The 14,654-nt window shown below is 48.0% G+C and overlaps 1 protein-coding gene across 1 annotated transcript in view; it reads right to left on the reverse strand.

Moving 5' to 3' along the window:
* Positions 1 to 14,654, reverse strand: part of LOC142303663 (vomeronasal type-2 receptor 26-like) — a 136,169-nt gene that overhangs the window by 11,784 nt on the left and 109,731 nt on the right. Inside the window, exon 5 of the mRNA XM_075345235.1 lies at positions 2,439 to 2,562. Coding sequence (XP_075201350.1) covers positions 2,439 to 2,562 — 124 coding nt within the window. The remainder of the gene's footprint in view (positions 1 to 2,438; positions 2,563 to 14,654) is intronic.

A 14,654-nucleotide genomic window follows, 5' to 3' on the forward strand; every position in this document is an offset into this window, starting at 1 on the left:
GAAAGGCCCGCAAGGGGTCCCAGGGCCCAGTCAAAAGGGGCCAGATAATTGACTTCCGACAGGCGGGGGACTGGGGCTTCATCCGGGAGCCCGGCCTAGGAAAGGATGTATTTGTCTCCCGCCGAGACATCGAGGAGCACCTGACCAGAGGCCACCCAGGGCGCGACGTACGACCCGGCGACCTGGTGGAGTATACCCGGCTGATGGGAAACCGGGGCTGGTACGCTATGGGCGTGCATGTGCTGAGGGAGGACGCAGCCCCGGAGGAACCAAAATGGCACCGTAAAACCAGCAGCCCCACTTCAGCAAGCGGCCCCGCACCCTGCAGCAGGCCAGCGACCAGCACCCAGGAGACGCAAACCAGGATCTCCATGGCCTATATGCTGCCCAGGGCCCTGCCAAGTCGGGACTCTAGCACAGAAATGTAAACGAAGAAAGAAAAAACAGAACTGTACATAGCTCCTGTCTGTCCCTCATCATTCCTTCAAGACTTTTCTGCATTGCCCCACCCCCTTGTTCTTTTTGAAGACGACACCCATTCCTAATGTCCTGCCCTCATGTTCTTTTCGAAGATGTCACCCCCTGTTTATGTTTTACTGGACCACTAGACTAGAATGTGGTCCCCTGTGTATTTATGTGTCATGTTTTAACCAGGCCACTGGACTTAGTGGCTGGTTCGTCCCATTAACCCCCCTAAGTTCAAAGTTGAAAAGACAATTGGTCCACTGAACTATGTGTGGTCAGATTCCCCCTGTATATATGTTGCACCTGTTGTGCCCCCCCTACCACAATTCTGGTGGGAGTGCCCAAAAGACTCAAAAGTTTGATTATTTTAAATTTTGCAACGTTCAAGAATATGCACCTCCCATAAAGTGATGAAAAGTATTTCCTATGTTCCTGTTACATGCATATATAAAACTTTTGCAGTTTTTTTCCACTTTTCTTGTTGTTTCAGCCCGCGGACGTGCTGGGATTCGCTGTGGGGGAGTGTGGCGCCACTGAGGCTTCCGTCGCCACAGGAACATTGCACCCCAGCCAGCGGTGTGATGTCCCATCCTGGGTAAAGAAGGAAGTAAACGCCGGTCCACAAGCAAATCTGCACTACACCCATTGTTAGGCACACACAGGGACCAGGTACAATGGCAGCAACCCCCCAGCCTGCATGCTGGGGGGCCGTAAGACCCATCCCTGCTCCCATAGGTTAGAGCTTAGCAACTGGGTGGGTGGGAGGAGCGAACCGAGAGTAGAGTAGAACAAGGAAGGTCAAGTTTAGTCAGTCTGCGGGAGGCAGAGGAGAGAGATTGAGTGAGGAGAGCTGAGAGGAGTTGAAGTGAGAAGAGAAACAGCAGAGAAAGTGACGCTTCCTGGTGGAGACCCTGAGGCCCAGATAGGCTCAGGTGACACCACAGCAGAACACCACTGAAGGGATCCCAGGGCCACTGTAAAGCTTTCAAGCACAGGGCCTGTTCCACAGAAAGACCAGGTGGAGGGATCAAGCTGCACACAGGGGACGGTCCCTAGAAACTGGAGGAAGAGAAGTCAATTCCAAAGGTGAAAACCGAGGCCCAGGGTGGTTGCAAGCCCCCAGGGCACCAGCCCACTGCAGAACCTCTGGGAAGAGGGCCAAGTTCCAGCTAGGCGAGCCCCCTTGTCCGGAAGCTGTAGCGGAGGCCAAGCCAGGTTCATCCAGCAAAGGCAAGGCTTAGAAGTCAGCTGAAGAGAGGAACACAATAGAAGGGTGCACCGGCTTTTATTCTCAGATCTACCCGGGATCGGCGGAGGTCCCTGACAGGGGGTTCCAGCAGTCCAAAGGCATCAGTGCACTGCCAACCAGGAACTGTGAGTAAACAACTTGAAACTGCCCCCTTGGTGTTGCCTCTATTATTTCGTCTGCACTGCACCATCTATAACACCCTCATAGACTCTTATGAGCACCAACTTTTGCCCAGGGTCACAGCTCCACCTGTGGGGAGCAGTACCACCATTGCTGCCGTTCCATCACCCCCGGAGGCCCCATACAGCAGCGGCGGCTTAATAGCCGCAAACCACAGGTGGCGTCACGAATATAAACTTTAAGCACCCCCACTGAAGCCATATTAATTGACTCCCGCCAGGGTCACGGATTTGGGCCCCGCCATCACTGACTACCCCCCGGACTAGTCCGGCCCGACACCGGGTGTCCCATATCCCTGGGGTGGGCGAGTCAGATCCAGTTTTGGGATCTACAATACATTGTAAAAAGGATCAAGGATAGGGAGGAAATCACAAAGTGTGGGAGAGGCATGCACTTTCAGCTACGTTGGATTATTTTTACTCCACATCCCTTCTCTTGAGATAATTGGCCATGTGTGTTCTTACATATGTACATGTGGTATCTGTCCTCTCCTCTCTGCCTTTGTTAAGTAGAAATGGCCGATGACCTCATGTAACTTTCCCACCTGTCTTATTGGACACTTCACCGTCAGAACATGAGATGCAGAAATAGCAGCAGGGCTGAGGTGTATTACTATCACATTTTCTGTACCCGGAAGGACATCTGTCGTTGCATCGAGATCTTGGCATCTAGGAGGGAAATAAATATTTAGTATAAAGTCATTACAATTTATGACCCTGGTGCGGCGCCCCCAACTGGTGATGAGGTGCAATGAGGTGTCCACCTGCTGCACAGACCTCTTCCTGCCCAGTCATCGGTACGGCGAGTGTCCACAGTAGAAGACTGAGAACCATCTACAATTTAGCTCCTGATAAAACCTGCTCAGAAATCTGGTGCATGGGCTCGCTCACACCATCGTATATATCGGACGAGTGCTATCCAATGCTTCATCAGGTAGCATTCAGACCAATGTTATTCAATGGGGAAGTGCTGAAGTCCCATTTCTTTCACTGACAGAATGTGTTTGTAAAAAACATTGAAGCATGCTGCAAATTCCCTCCGGAGTCAGATGGTGCACACCCATACAAGTCTAGGGGTTTATGAGGCAGTGGAAGTGCTGCCATACTCTCTGGAAGAACTGCGGTACTTGTCTGTTTGGTGATTTGCATGCACATGGTTGGGTACAGACAGGCAGTGTCTGACTGGGGTGTTTGGGGCCCACCAGAGGAATTGACTCTAGGGGCCCACCCTACAGTGTTATGCAAATACCTGTTAGCCATTATCCCCGCTATAGTGGACCATCGACTGTGCACACAATAACTGATGGACAATTACAGTAGTTTGCAGTAAGGGGCATTTTTGGTTGAAACAAGTGATCACCGATCCACAGGTTAGTTAGGTGATCACTTATTGAATGAATGGATCAGGGAACGAGTCGGACATCAGCTCCACTTTCAAAGGGATAAGAGTTGCACGATCGGTGCAGGTCCCAGCAATCGGTCCCCACAGATGAATAAGTTATCACTTATCCTTAGGCCACGCTCAGTATTTGGTCAGTTTGTTACCTCAGTATTTCTAAGCCAAATCCAGGAGTGGGATAAAAATGCAGAGGTGTTTCTATTAGACTTCTCTGATTTTACCACTCCTGGTTTTGTCTACAAAAACTGAGGTACAAAACTGACCAAATTCTCAACATGGGCACATGGCCTTAGAATAGGCGATTACTTAGCATATTTCCTACAGTGTAATTATCACAGGACAGGGAGGGGTTAAACATTCAAGTATTTAATCTCTACTGGGAATAATCTTCCCTTTAATGATTGAGAGAAAAATGTCCTCCAGACACAACTCAATCCACTATACCAAGACCAATAATACCACATACAGGGAGAAATACCGCCACACCGTGAATAATAACATATTACCACCACATAGTGATCGAATACAACCACATATAAGAGAGAGATACCGCCACACCATAATCAAAGCACATAATGAGCGAATATTACCACATACAAGGGAGAAATACCTCAATACTATGACCAGACCACATAAATGACCAAATAATAGCACACACAACAGAGAAATGCCACCAAACTGTGACCAGACCACATATTACCACCATATAGTGACCGAATATTACTACAATAAGGATCATTAATAAAAACCATAATACTAATAACACTAATATTACCATCAGTGCCATTATACACGGGAGCTTATATAGTGTCAGTGTACAGGTAAAACATTGATCAGCGGTGACATAATACACAGGAATTCTGTATAGAGTGTACAGCTCATACAGTGATCACCCGTGACATTATACACAACAGCTCTGTATATAGTGTGTGTGTGTGTGTGGGTGTGTGTGTGTGTATGAGTACGTGTAATACACTGATTTACCAGTGACGTCTCTAGCTGAAGGTATTCATCTTTGCTTTTCCTCTTCATCCGTCACTGTGGGCTATTATTTCTTCCTGCCATGACGCGACTCTTCAGAAAGTAACACACAGTCACCTATAGCCGATCACTCCCAGAGCACACTCCAGACTTTTTCCCCAATTTATACACTATGTGAGACTTTTGTTCCCTCCTTGGAAGACAGAATCCTCAAAATTAAATAACATTACAGCAGTAATAATGTCCCTTAATTTGCCCCTACAGTAATTATATTCACCATTTGCCACCATAAACCAATAATGTTCTTCGTTCTGGCCCCATATAGTAATAATATCTCCCATCCTGGCCCCTTTATTTAATAATGCCCCCATCCTGGCCCCCTATGTTCCCTCAAATGATAGTTCATTCCTAAGGTGAGGAGACAGAAGCTGGTAGTGATTGGACGTGGGGCCCCCGTGATATCATTATGTAATATGAGCCACGAATCGTGGTTACTGAGAGTGCTGAAACGGTGCCAGCACCAGAGGTGAGTACAGGGTCTTTTATTTTAGCTGGGGGAAACAAGGGGAATCAGAAGGGGTGGTTTATTGCTTCCTGCACAAAATATCCACCCTCCAAAATAGCCCCACAAAGTTCACCTTTCCATAATATCCCCCCAAAACTTGCCCTTTCTATAATATCTCCCCCGTACTACGTCTCTGCATAAAGTCCCCCCGCTCCTCATTATACTAATTATACTATGCTGCCTTTCACAATCTCCTTCCTAATTGCCCTACCCTGTCCCACATTTGCCCCATCCTGTCCCACATTGCCCGATCCTGTCACACATTTGCCCCATCCTGTCCCACATTGCCCGATCCTGTCCCACATTTGCCCCATCCTGTCCCACATTGCCCCTTCCTGCCCCACATTGCCCTAACCTGTCCCTCATTGCCCTATCATGTCCCACATTTGTCCCATCCTGTCCCACATTGTCCTATCCTGTCCCACTTTGCCCTATCATGTCCCATATTGCCCCATCCTGTCCCCCATTGCCCTATCATGTCCCATATTGCCCTATCCTGTTCCCCATTGCCCCATCCTGTCCCATATTGCCCTATTCTGTCCTCCCACCTGGCCAGAATCCTACTCCACACTGATGAGGGGCAATACCCTGAAACAGCTGTCTGTGGATGGATACCTGGCCTTGGTATTTCCCTTGTCATATCTTTAAACTTGTCAAAAAGTTGGATATTGACTAAAAGGGCCACTTAATATGGTGGTTATGGTGGTCTCCTAAAAAGAGCCACCCCTTGGCTAGGTCCTTCCCGGATTGATATCTGGCTGGTTTCTATATTGTCCTATTCCGTCCCACATTGCCCTATCATGTTGCCTATTGCCCTATCCTGTCCCACATTGCCCTATCATGTCGCCCATTGCCCTATCCTGTCCCCCATTGCCCAATACTGTCCCACTTTGCCCTATCCTGTCCCACATTGCTCTATTATGTCCCACCTTCCCCTATCCTGTTCCACATTGCTCTATCCTGTCCCACATTGCTCTATCCTGTCCCCTATTATCTTATCCTGTCCCACATTGCGCTATCATGTCCCACATTGTACTATCCTGTCCCACATTTCCCTATCATGTCCCCCATTGCATTATCCTGTCCCCCATTGCCCTATTCTGTCCCACATTGCCCTATCCTGTCCCACATTTCCCTATCATGTCCCCCATTGCCCTATCCTGTCCCCCATTGCCCAATACTGTGCCTCTTTGCCCTATCATGTCCCATATTGCCCCATCCTGTCCCCCATTGCCCTATCATGTCCCATATTGCCCTATCCTGTTCCCCATTGCCCCATCCTGTCCCATATTGCCCTATTCTGTCCTCCCACCTGGCCAGAATCCTACTCCACACTGATGAGGGGCAATACCCTGAAACAGCTGTCTGTGGATGGATACCTGGCCTTGGTATTTCCCTTGTCATATCTTTAAACTTGTCAAAAAGTTGGATATTGACTAAAAGGGCCACTTAATATGGTGGTTATGGTGGTATCCTAAAAAGAGCCACCCCTTGGCTAGGTCCTTCCCGGATTGATATCTGGCTGGTTTCTATATTGTCCTATTCCGTCCCACATTGCCCTATCATGTTGCCTATTGCCCTATCCTGTCCCACATTGCCCTATCATGTCGCCCATTGCCCTATCCTGTCCCACTTTGCCCTATCCTGTCCCACATTGCCCTATTATGTCCCACCTTCCCCTATCCTGTTCCACATTGCTCTATCCTGTCCCACATTGCTCTATCCTGTCCCCTATTGTCCTATCCTGTCCCACATTGCGCTATCATGTCCCACATTGTACTATCCTGTCCCACATTTCCCTATCATGTCCCCCATTGCCCTATCCTGTCCCCCATTGCCCAATACTGTGCCTATTTGCCCTATTATGTCCCACATTGCTCTATCCTGTCCCACATTGCCCTATCATGTCCCCCATTGCCCTATCCTGTCCCACATTGCCCTATCCTGTCTCACATTTCCCTATCATGTCCCCCATTGCCCTATCCTGTCCTCCATTGCCCTATCCTGTCCCCCATTGCCCAATACTGTGCCTCTTTGCCCTATTATGTCCCACATTGCTCTATCCTGTCCCACATTGCTCTATCCTGTCCCCTATTGTCCTATCCTGTCCCCACATTGCCCTATCCTGTCCCCTGTTGTCCTATCCTGTCCCACATTGCCCTATCCTGTCCCACATTGTCCTATCCTGTCCCCTATTGTCCTATCCTGTCCCACATTGTCCTATCCTGTCCCACATTGCCCTATCATGTCCCACATTGCTCTATCCTGTCCCACATTGCCCTATCATGTCCCACATTGCTCTATCCTGTCCCACATTGCCCTATCATGTCCCACATTGCTCTATCCTGTCCCACATTGCTCTATCCTGTCCCACATTTCCCTATCATGTCCCCCATTGTCCTATCCTGTCCCACATTGCTCTATCCTGTCCCACATTGCTCTATCCTGTCCCACATTGCTCTATCCTGTCCCACATTGCCCTATCATGTCCCACATTGCCCTGTCATGTCCCACATTGCTCTATCCTGTCCCACATTTCCCTATCATGTCCCCCATTGTCCTATCCTGTCCCACATTGCTCTATCCTGTCCCACATTGTTCTATCCTGTCCCACATTTCCCTATCATGTCCCCCATTGTCCTATCCTGTCCCACATTGCTCTATCCTGTCCCACATTGCTCTATCCTGTCCCACATTGCTCTATCCTGTCCCACATTGCTCTATCCTGTCCCACATTTCCCTATCATGTCCCCCATTGTCCTATCCTGTCCCACATTGCTCTATCCTGTCCCACATTGCTCTATCCTGTCCCACATTGCCCTATCATGTCCCACATTGCCCTATCATGTCCCACATTGCTCTATCCTGTCCCACATTTCCCTATCATGTCCCCCATTGTCCTATCATGTCCCACATTGCTCTATCCTGTCCCACATTGCTCTATCCTGTCCCACATTTCCCTATCATGTCCCCCATTGTCATATCCTGTCACACATTGCTCTATCCTGTCCCACATTGCTCTATCCTGTCCCACATTGCTCTATCCTGTCCCACATTACCCTATCCTGTCCCACATTTCCCTATCATGTCCCCTATTGTCCTATCCTGTCCCACATTGCCCTATTATGTCCCACCTTCCCCTATCCTGTTCCACATTGCTCTATCCTGTCCCACATTGCTCTATCCTGTCCCCTATTGTCCTATCCTGTCCCACATTGCGCTATCATGTCCCACATTGTACTATCCTGTCCCACATTTCCCTATCATGTCCCCCATTGCCCTATCCTGTCCCCCATTGCCCAATACTGTGCCTCTTTGCCCTATTATGTCCCACATTGCTCTATCCTGTCCCACATTGCCCTATCATGTCCCCCATTGCCCTATCCTGTCCCACATTGCCCTATCCTGTCTCACATTTCCCTATCATGTCCCCCATTGCCCTATCCTGTCCTCCATTTCCCTATCCTGTCCCCCATTGCCCAATACGGTGCCTCTTTGCCCTATTATGTCCCACATTGCTCTATCCTGTCCCACATTGCTCTATCCTGTCCCCTATTGTCCTATCCTGTCCCCACATTGCCCTATCCTGTCCCCTATTGTCCTATCCTGTCCCACATTGCCCTATCCTGTCCCACATTGTCCTATCCTGTCCCCTATTGTCCTATCCTGTCCCACATTGTCCTATCCTGTCCCACATTGCCCTATCATGTCCCACATTGCTCTATCCTGTCCCACATTGCCCTATCATGTCCCACATTGCTCTATCCTGTCCCACATTGCCCTATCATGTCCCACATTGCTCTATCCTGTCCCACATTGCTCTATCCTGTCCCACATTTCCCTATCATGTCCCCCATTGTCCTATCCTGTCCCACATTGCTCTATCCTGTCCCACATTGCTCTATCCTGTCCCACATTGCTCTATCCTGTCCCCTATTGTCCTATCCTGTCCCACATTGCGCTATCATGTCCCACATTGTACTATCCTGTCCCACATTTCCCTATCATGTCCCCCATTGCCCTATCCTGTCCCCCATTGCCCAATACTGTGCCTCTTTGCCCTATTATGTCCCACATTGCTCTATCCTGTCCCACATTGCCCTATCATGTCCCCCATTGCCCTATCCTGTCCCACATTGCCCTATCCTGTCTCACATTTCCCTATCATGTCCCCCATTGCCCTATCCTGTCCTCCATTGCCCTATCCTGTCCCCCATTGCCCAATACGGTGCCTCTTTGCCCTATTATGTCCCACATTGCTCTATCCTGTCCCACATTGCTCTATCCTGTCCCCTATTGTCCTATCCTGTCCCCACATTGCCCTATCCTGTCCCCTATTGTCCTATCCTGTCCCACATTGCCCTATCCTGTCCCACATTGTCCTATCCTGTCCCCTATTGTCCTATCCTGTCACACATTGTCCTATCCTGTCCCACATTGCCCTATCATGTCCCACATTGCTCTATCCTGTCCCACATTGCCCTATCATGTCCCACATTGCTCTATCCTGTCCCACATTGCCCTATCATGTCCCACATTGCTCTATCCTGTCCCACATTGCTCTATCCTGTCCCACATTTCCCTATCATGTCCCCCATTGTCCTATCCTGTCCCACATTGCTCTATCCTGTCCCACATTGCTCTATCCTGTCCCACATTGCTCTATCCTGTCCCACATTGCCCTATCATGTACCACATTGCCCTGTCATGTCCCACATTGCTCTATCCTGTCCCACATTTCCCTATCATGTCCCCCATTGTCCTATCCTGTCCCACATTGCTCTATCCTGTCCCACATTGTTCTATCCTGTTCCACATTTCCCTATCATGTCCCCCATTGTCCTATCCTGTCCCACATTACTCTATCCTGTCCCACATTGCTCTATCCTGTCCCACAATGCTCTATCCTGTCCCACATTGCTCTATCCTGTCCCACATTTCCCTATCATGTCCCCTATTGTCCTATCCTGTCCCACATTGCCCTATCCTGTCCCACATTGTCCTATCCTGTCCCCTATTGTCCTATCCTGTCCCACATTGTCCTATCCTGTCCCACATTGCCCTATCATGTCCCACATTGCTCTATCCTGTCCCACATTGCCCTATCATGTCCCACATTGCTCTATCCTGTCCCACATTGCCCTATCATGTCCCACATTGCTCTATCCTGTCCCACATTGCTCTATCCTTTCCCACATTTCCCTATCATGTCCCCTATTGTCCTATCCTGTCCCACATTGCCCTATCCTGTCCCACATTGTCCTATCCTGTCCCCTATTGTCCTATCCTGTCCCACATTGTCCTATCCTGTCCCACATTGCACTATCATGTCCCACATTGCTCTATCCTGTCCCACATTGCCCTATCATGTCCCACATTGCTCTATCCTGTCCCACATTGCCCTATCATGTCCCACATTGCTCTATCCTGTCCCACATTTCCCTATCATGTCCCCCATTGTCCTATCATGTCCCACATTGCTCTATCCTGTCCCACATTGCTCTATCCTGTCCCACATTTCCCTATCATGTCCCCCATTGTCATATCCTGTCACACATTGCTCTATCCTGTCCCACATTGCTCTATCCTGTCCCACATTTCCCTATCATGTCCCCCATTGTCCTATCCTGTCCCACATTGCTCTATCCTGTCCCACATTGTTCTATCCTGTTCCACATTTCCCTATCATGTCCCCCATTGTCCTATCCTGTCCCACATTACTCTATCCTGTCCCACATTGCTCTATCCTGTCCCACAATGCTCTATCCTGTCCCACATTGCTCTATCCTGTCCCACATTTCCCTATCATGTCCCCCATTGTCCTATCCTGTCCCACATTGCTCTATCCTGTCCCACATTGCTCTATCCTGTCCCACATTGCCCTATCATGTCCCACATTGCCCTATCATGTCCCACATTGCTCTATCCTGTCCCACATTTCCCTATCATGTCCCCCATTGTCCTATCATGTCCCACATTGCTCTATCCTGTCCCACATTGCTCTATCCTGTCCCACATTTCCCTATCATGTCCCCCATTGTCATATCCTGTCACACATTGCTCTATCCTGTCCCACATTGCTCTATCCTGTCCCACATTGCTCTATCCTGTCCCACATTACCCTATCCTGTCCCACATTTCCCTATCATGTCCCCTATTGTCCTATCCTGTCCCACGTTGCCCTATCCTGTCCCACATTGCTCTATCCTGTCCCACATTGCTCTATCCTGTCCCACATTGCTCTATCCTGTCCCACATTTCCCTATCATGTCCCCCATTATCCTATCCTGTCCCACATTGCTCTATCCTGTCCCCTATTGTCCTATCCTGTCCCCCATTGCCCAATACTGTCCCTCTTTGCCCTATTCTGTCCCACATTGCCCTATTATGTCCCACATTGCCCTATCCTGTTCCCCACTGCCTGATAATGTCACTTGTAAAGTGACACTGCTCCTCCCACACCACGGCCCCTGCATATAAAATGATTCTCCATGTCATGTTCGGGTCCACAGAAGTGCTTACCTGGTGCCTGTGCATCCTCTTCTTCCGTGCGGCCCCAGTGATGACGGATGTCAGTGCGGTGCTGAGGATCTCCTCCGCCTCAGTCATGGTGCCGCACTGTTCTGTATGCGTGCCTGAATAACGCGCATACATTTGAATATGAGAGGCGAAGTCTGCAGGTCCTGAGCGCACCTCATTTTGTGCAGGCAGGGCCGGCTCCAGGATTTTGTGGGCCCCGGGCAAAAGTCTCATTGGGCCCTATGCACACGCAGAAATGCGCATACACAGATACATACACATACACAGATACATACACAGATACATACACAGATACATACACATACACACATACATACACATACACAGATACATACACAGATACATACACATACACACATACATACACATACACAGATACATACACAGATACATACACAGATACATACACAAATACATACACATACACAGATATATACACAGATACATACACAGATACATACACATACACAGATACATACACAGATACATACACATACACAGATACATACACAGATACATACATATACACAGATACATACACATACACAGATATATACACAGATACATAAACAGATACATACACATACACAGATACATACACAAATACATACACATACACAGATATATACACAGATACATACACAGATACATACACATACACAGATACATACACAGATACATACACATACACAGATACATACACAGATACATACACATACACAGATACATACACAGATACATACACATACACAGATACATACACAGATACATACATATACACAGATACATACACATACACAGATATATACACAGATACATACACAGATACATACACATACACAGATACATACACAAATACATACACATACACAGATATATACACAGATACATACACAGATACATACACATACACAGATACATACACAAATACATACACATACACAGATATATACACAGATACATACACAGATACATACACATACACAGATACATACACAGATACATACACATACACAGATACATACACATACACAGATACATACACAGATACATACATATACACAGATACATACACATACACAGATATATACACAGATACATACACAGATACATACACATACACAGATACATACACAAATACATACACATACACAGATACATACACAGATACATACACATACACACATACATATGTGACGCCCTGACAAAATCAAGTTGTCACAGAAAACTGCATCCATCTTCCAGATGCAGGATTCCCTCCTCCTTGGCCTTCCAACACAATCACACACATGCACATAAATCAGCCACAAAATAATAATAATCTTTATTTCTATAGCGCCAACATATTCCGCAGCGCTTTACAATTCAGGAGGATCGTATACAAACAAGTAACAGTTATAGAAAATACAATATTTAGAGGGAAACAAAAGACAACCCTGCTCGTGAGAGCTTACAATCTACAATGAGATATGTGGGGGGGCAAGGTACAAGTGCTTATTTACAATGACAATCCAGCCATCTCACGGAAATGGGGGATAGATAATGGTTTCCTGGACCAACTGGCCTGAACCTTGAGATGCATTTGGGTGCCATGGAGTTTGACGTGGGGTTATGTTGTGAGAAGTTGTAGAGGAACTGTGTGAATTGGATTTGATTAGGGAGTGTGACAGGCCGCCCTATAAAGATGCATTTTTAGGGTGCGTCTGAAGCTGAGTAAGTTGTGATTCGTCCTAACTCCTTGGGGTAGAGCGTTCCAGAGGGTTGGTGCAGCTCGGAAGAAGTCTTGGATCCGGGAGTGGGAGGTTAGAATTAGTGCGTAGTCACCTGCCCAGGACAATAGGGACACACCAGTGGGTGGGGCCAGGCAGATGTGACACCCACCTAGGGGTTGTGAGGTGTTTGAGGAGGGAACAAGTCAGTCTGAGTCAGACAGAGAAAGAGTTGAGTGCTGACAGTGGAAGTGAGCAGAGTGGAGTGGTAGTCGGGGGTTGTAGCTCCCGGACTACAGGACTACCTGAGCTGACTAGGTGGCAGACGGCAGAGCAGGGCCACAGGCGACGGAGATCTGGTCGAGGGAGACCTTAAGTGTAGAGATGAGCCACCCCTCTAGCGTTCGAGTTCGGTTTGTCGAACGGAGGCTACGTTCGACGAACTCCCTCGAACCCCATTGAAAACAATGGGAGGCAAACACAAACACATAAAAACACATTATACATGTACACATACAGTTAATAAACATTGCCATTACACTTCCAGGTCCCCACAATGCAGGACACAATGCACTCTGTCTCCCGCCGCCTTTCCTTCCGATAATCGCTGCGTCTTTCCGGTAACCAGCACTGATGATAGGACCTTCCGTGACGTCAAAATAGCATGTGACCAGTCACGTGTCGATTATCTCATTGGCTACAGACTGGTCACATGGCTAGACATCATGCTAGGTCCTGTCAGTGCATCTCTCCAGGACGCGGTGCTCGTTCCAGCATCTCCGTGTACCGGCAACATGCGCTGGCACATGGTCGGCTTCCCCGTTCCTGCATGTGGGCGCTCTTTACAGAGCGCCCACTGCCTATTTGTACCCGGCTGGGAACCAAAAATATAGGGAAGCCCTTTTTTTCTTTTTTAATTATTTCATGAATTTCATGAAATAATTAAAAAGAAAAATGACGTGGGCTTCGCCCAATTTTTGTGTGCAGCCAGGTACAACTGGGCAGCTGGGGATTAGAATCCAAGCTTTCTGGGCACTCCTGCTGCGAATTGCAGTCCACAGCCGCTCCAGAAAATGGCGCTTTCATAGAAGTGACATCTTCTAGCGCTGTATCCAACTCTTCCAGCTACCCTGGTGACAGGTGGCTCACTGGGTTATAAGGGGTTAGGGCTAGCTGTATATTATCAACTGGTCCTAAGCCCGAAATTCATGGTGTCACACCAATATTAGACATGGCCACCATGAATTTCTAGTACAGATAAAAAAAAACACAACACACAGAAAAATATTTTTATTAGAAATGAAACACAACAAATTAGTGACTCCATCTTTATTGAAATAAAGAACTCCCCTCCACAGTAATCCTGGGTCAAGGGTTCCGCGCTGTCCAATCCGGATCCAATATTATCTAACCGGTTTGCTGGAAGGCAAAGCGATCAGATGATGTGTCAGGTTCAAGGGCCTGAATCACATGACACAGCAGCTGATTGTATAAACGGCTTTTATACAATCAGCTGATGCATCAGTGCAAAAAATAAACTACACACTTCAGTGCAGACTCCTGTCCG

This window comes from Anomaloglossus baeobatrachus, chromosome 1, assembly GCF_048569485.1.
Source record: "Anomaloglossus baeobatrachus isolate aAnoBae1 chromosome 1, aAnoBae1.hap1, whole genome shotgun sequence".
NCBI lineage: Eukaryota > Metazoa > Chordata > Amphibia > Anura > Aromobatidae > Anomaloglossus > Anomaloglossus baeobatrachus.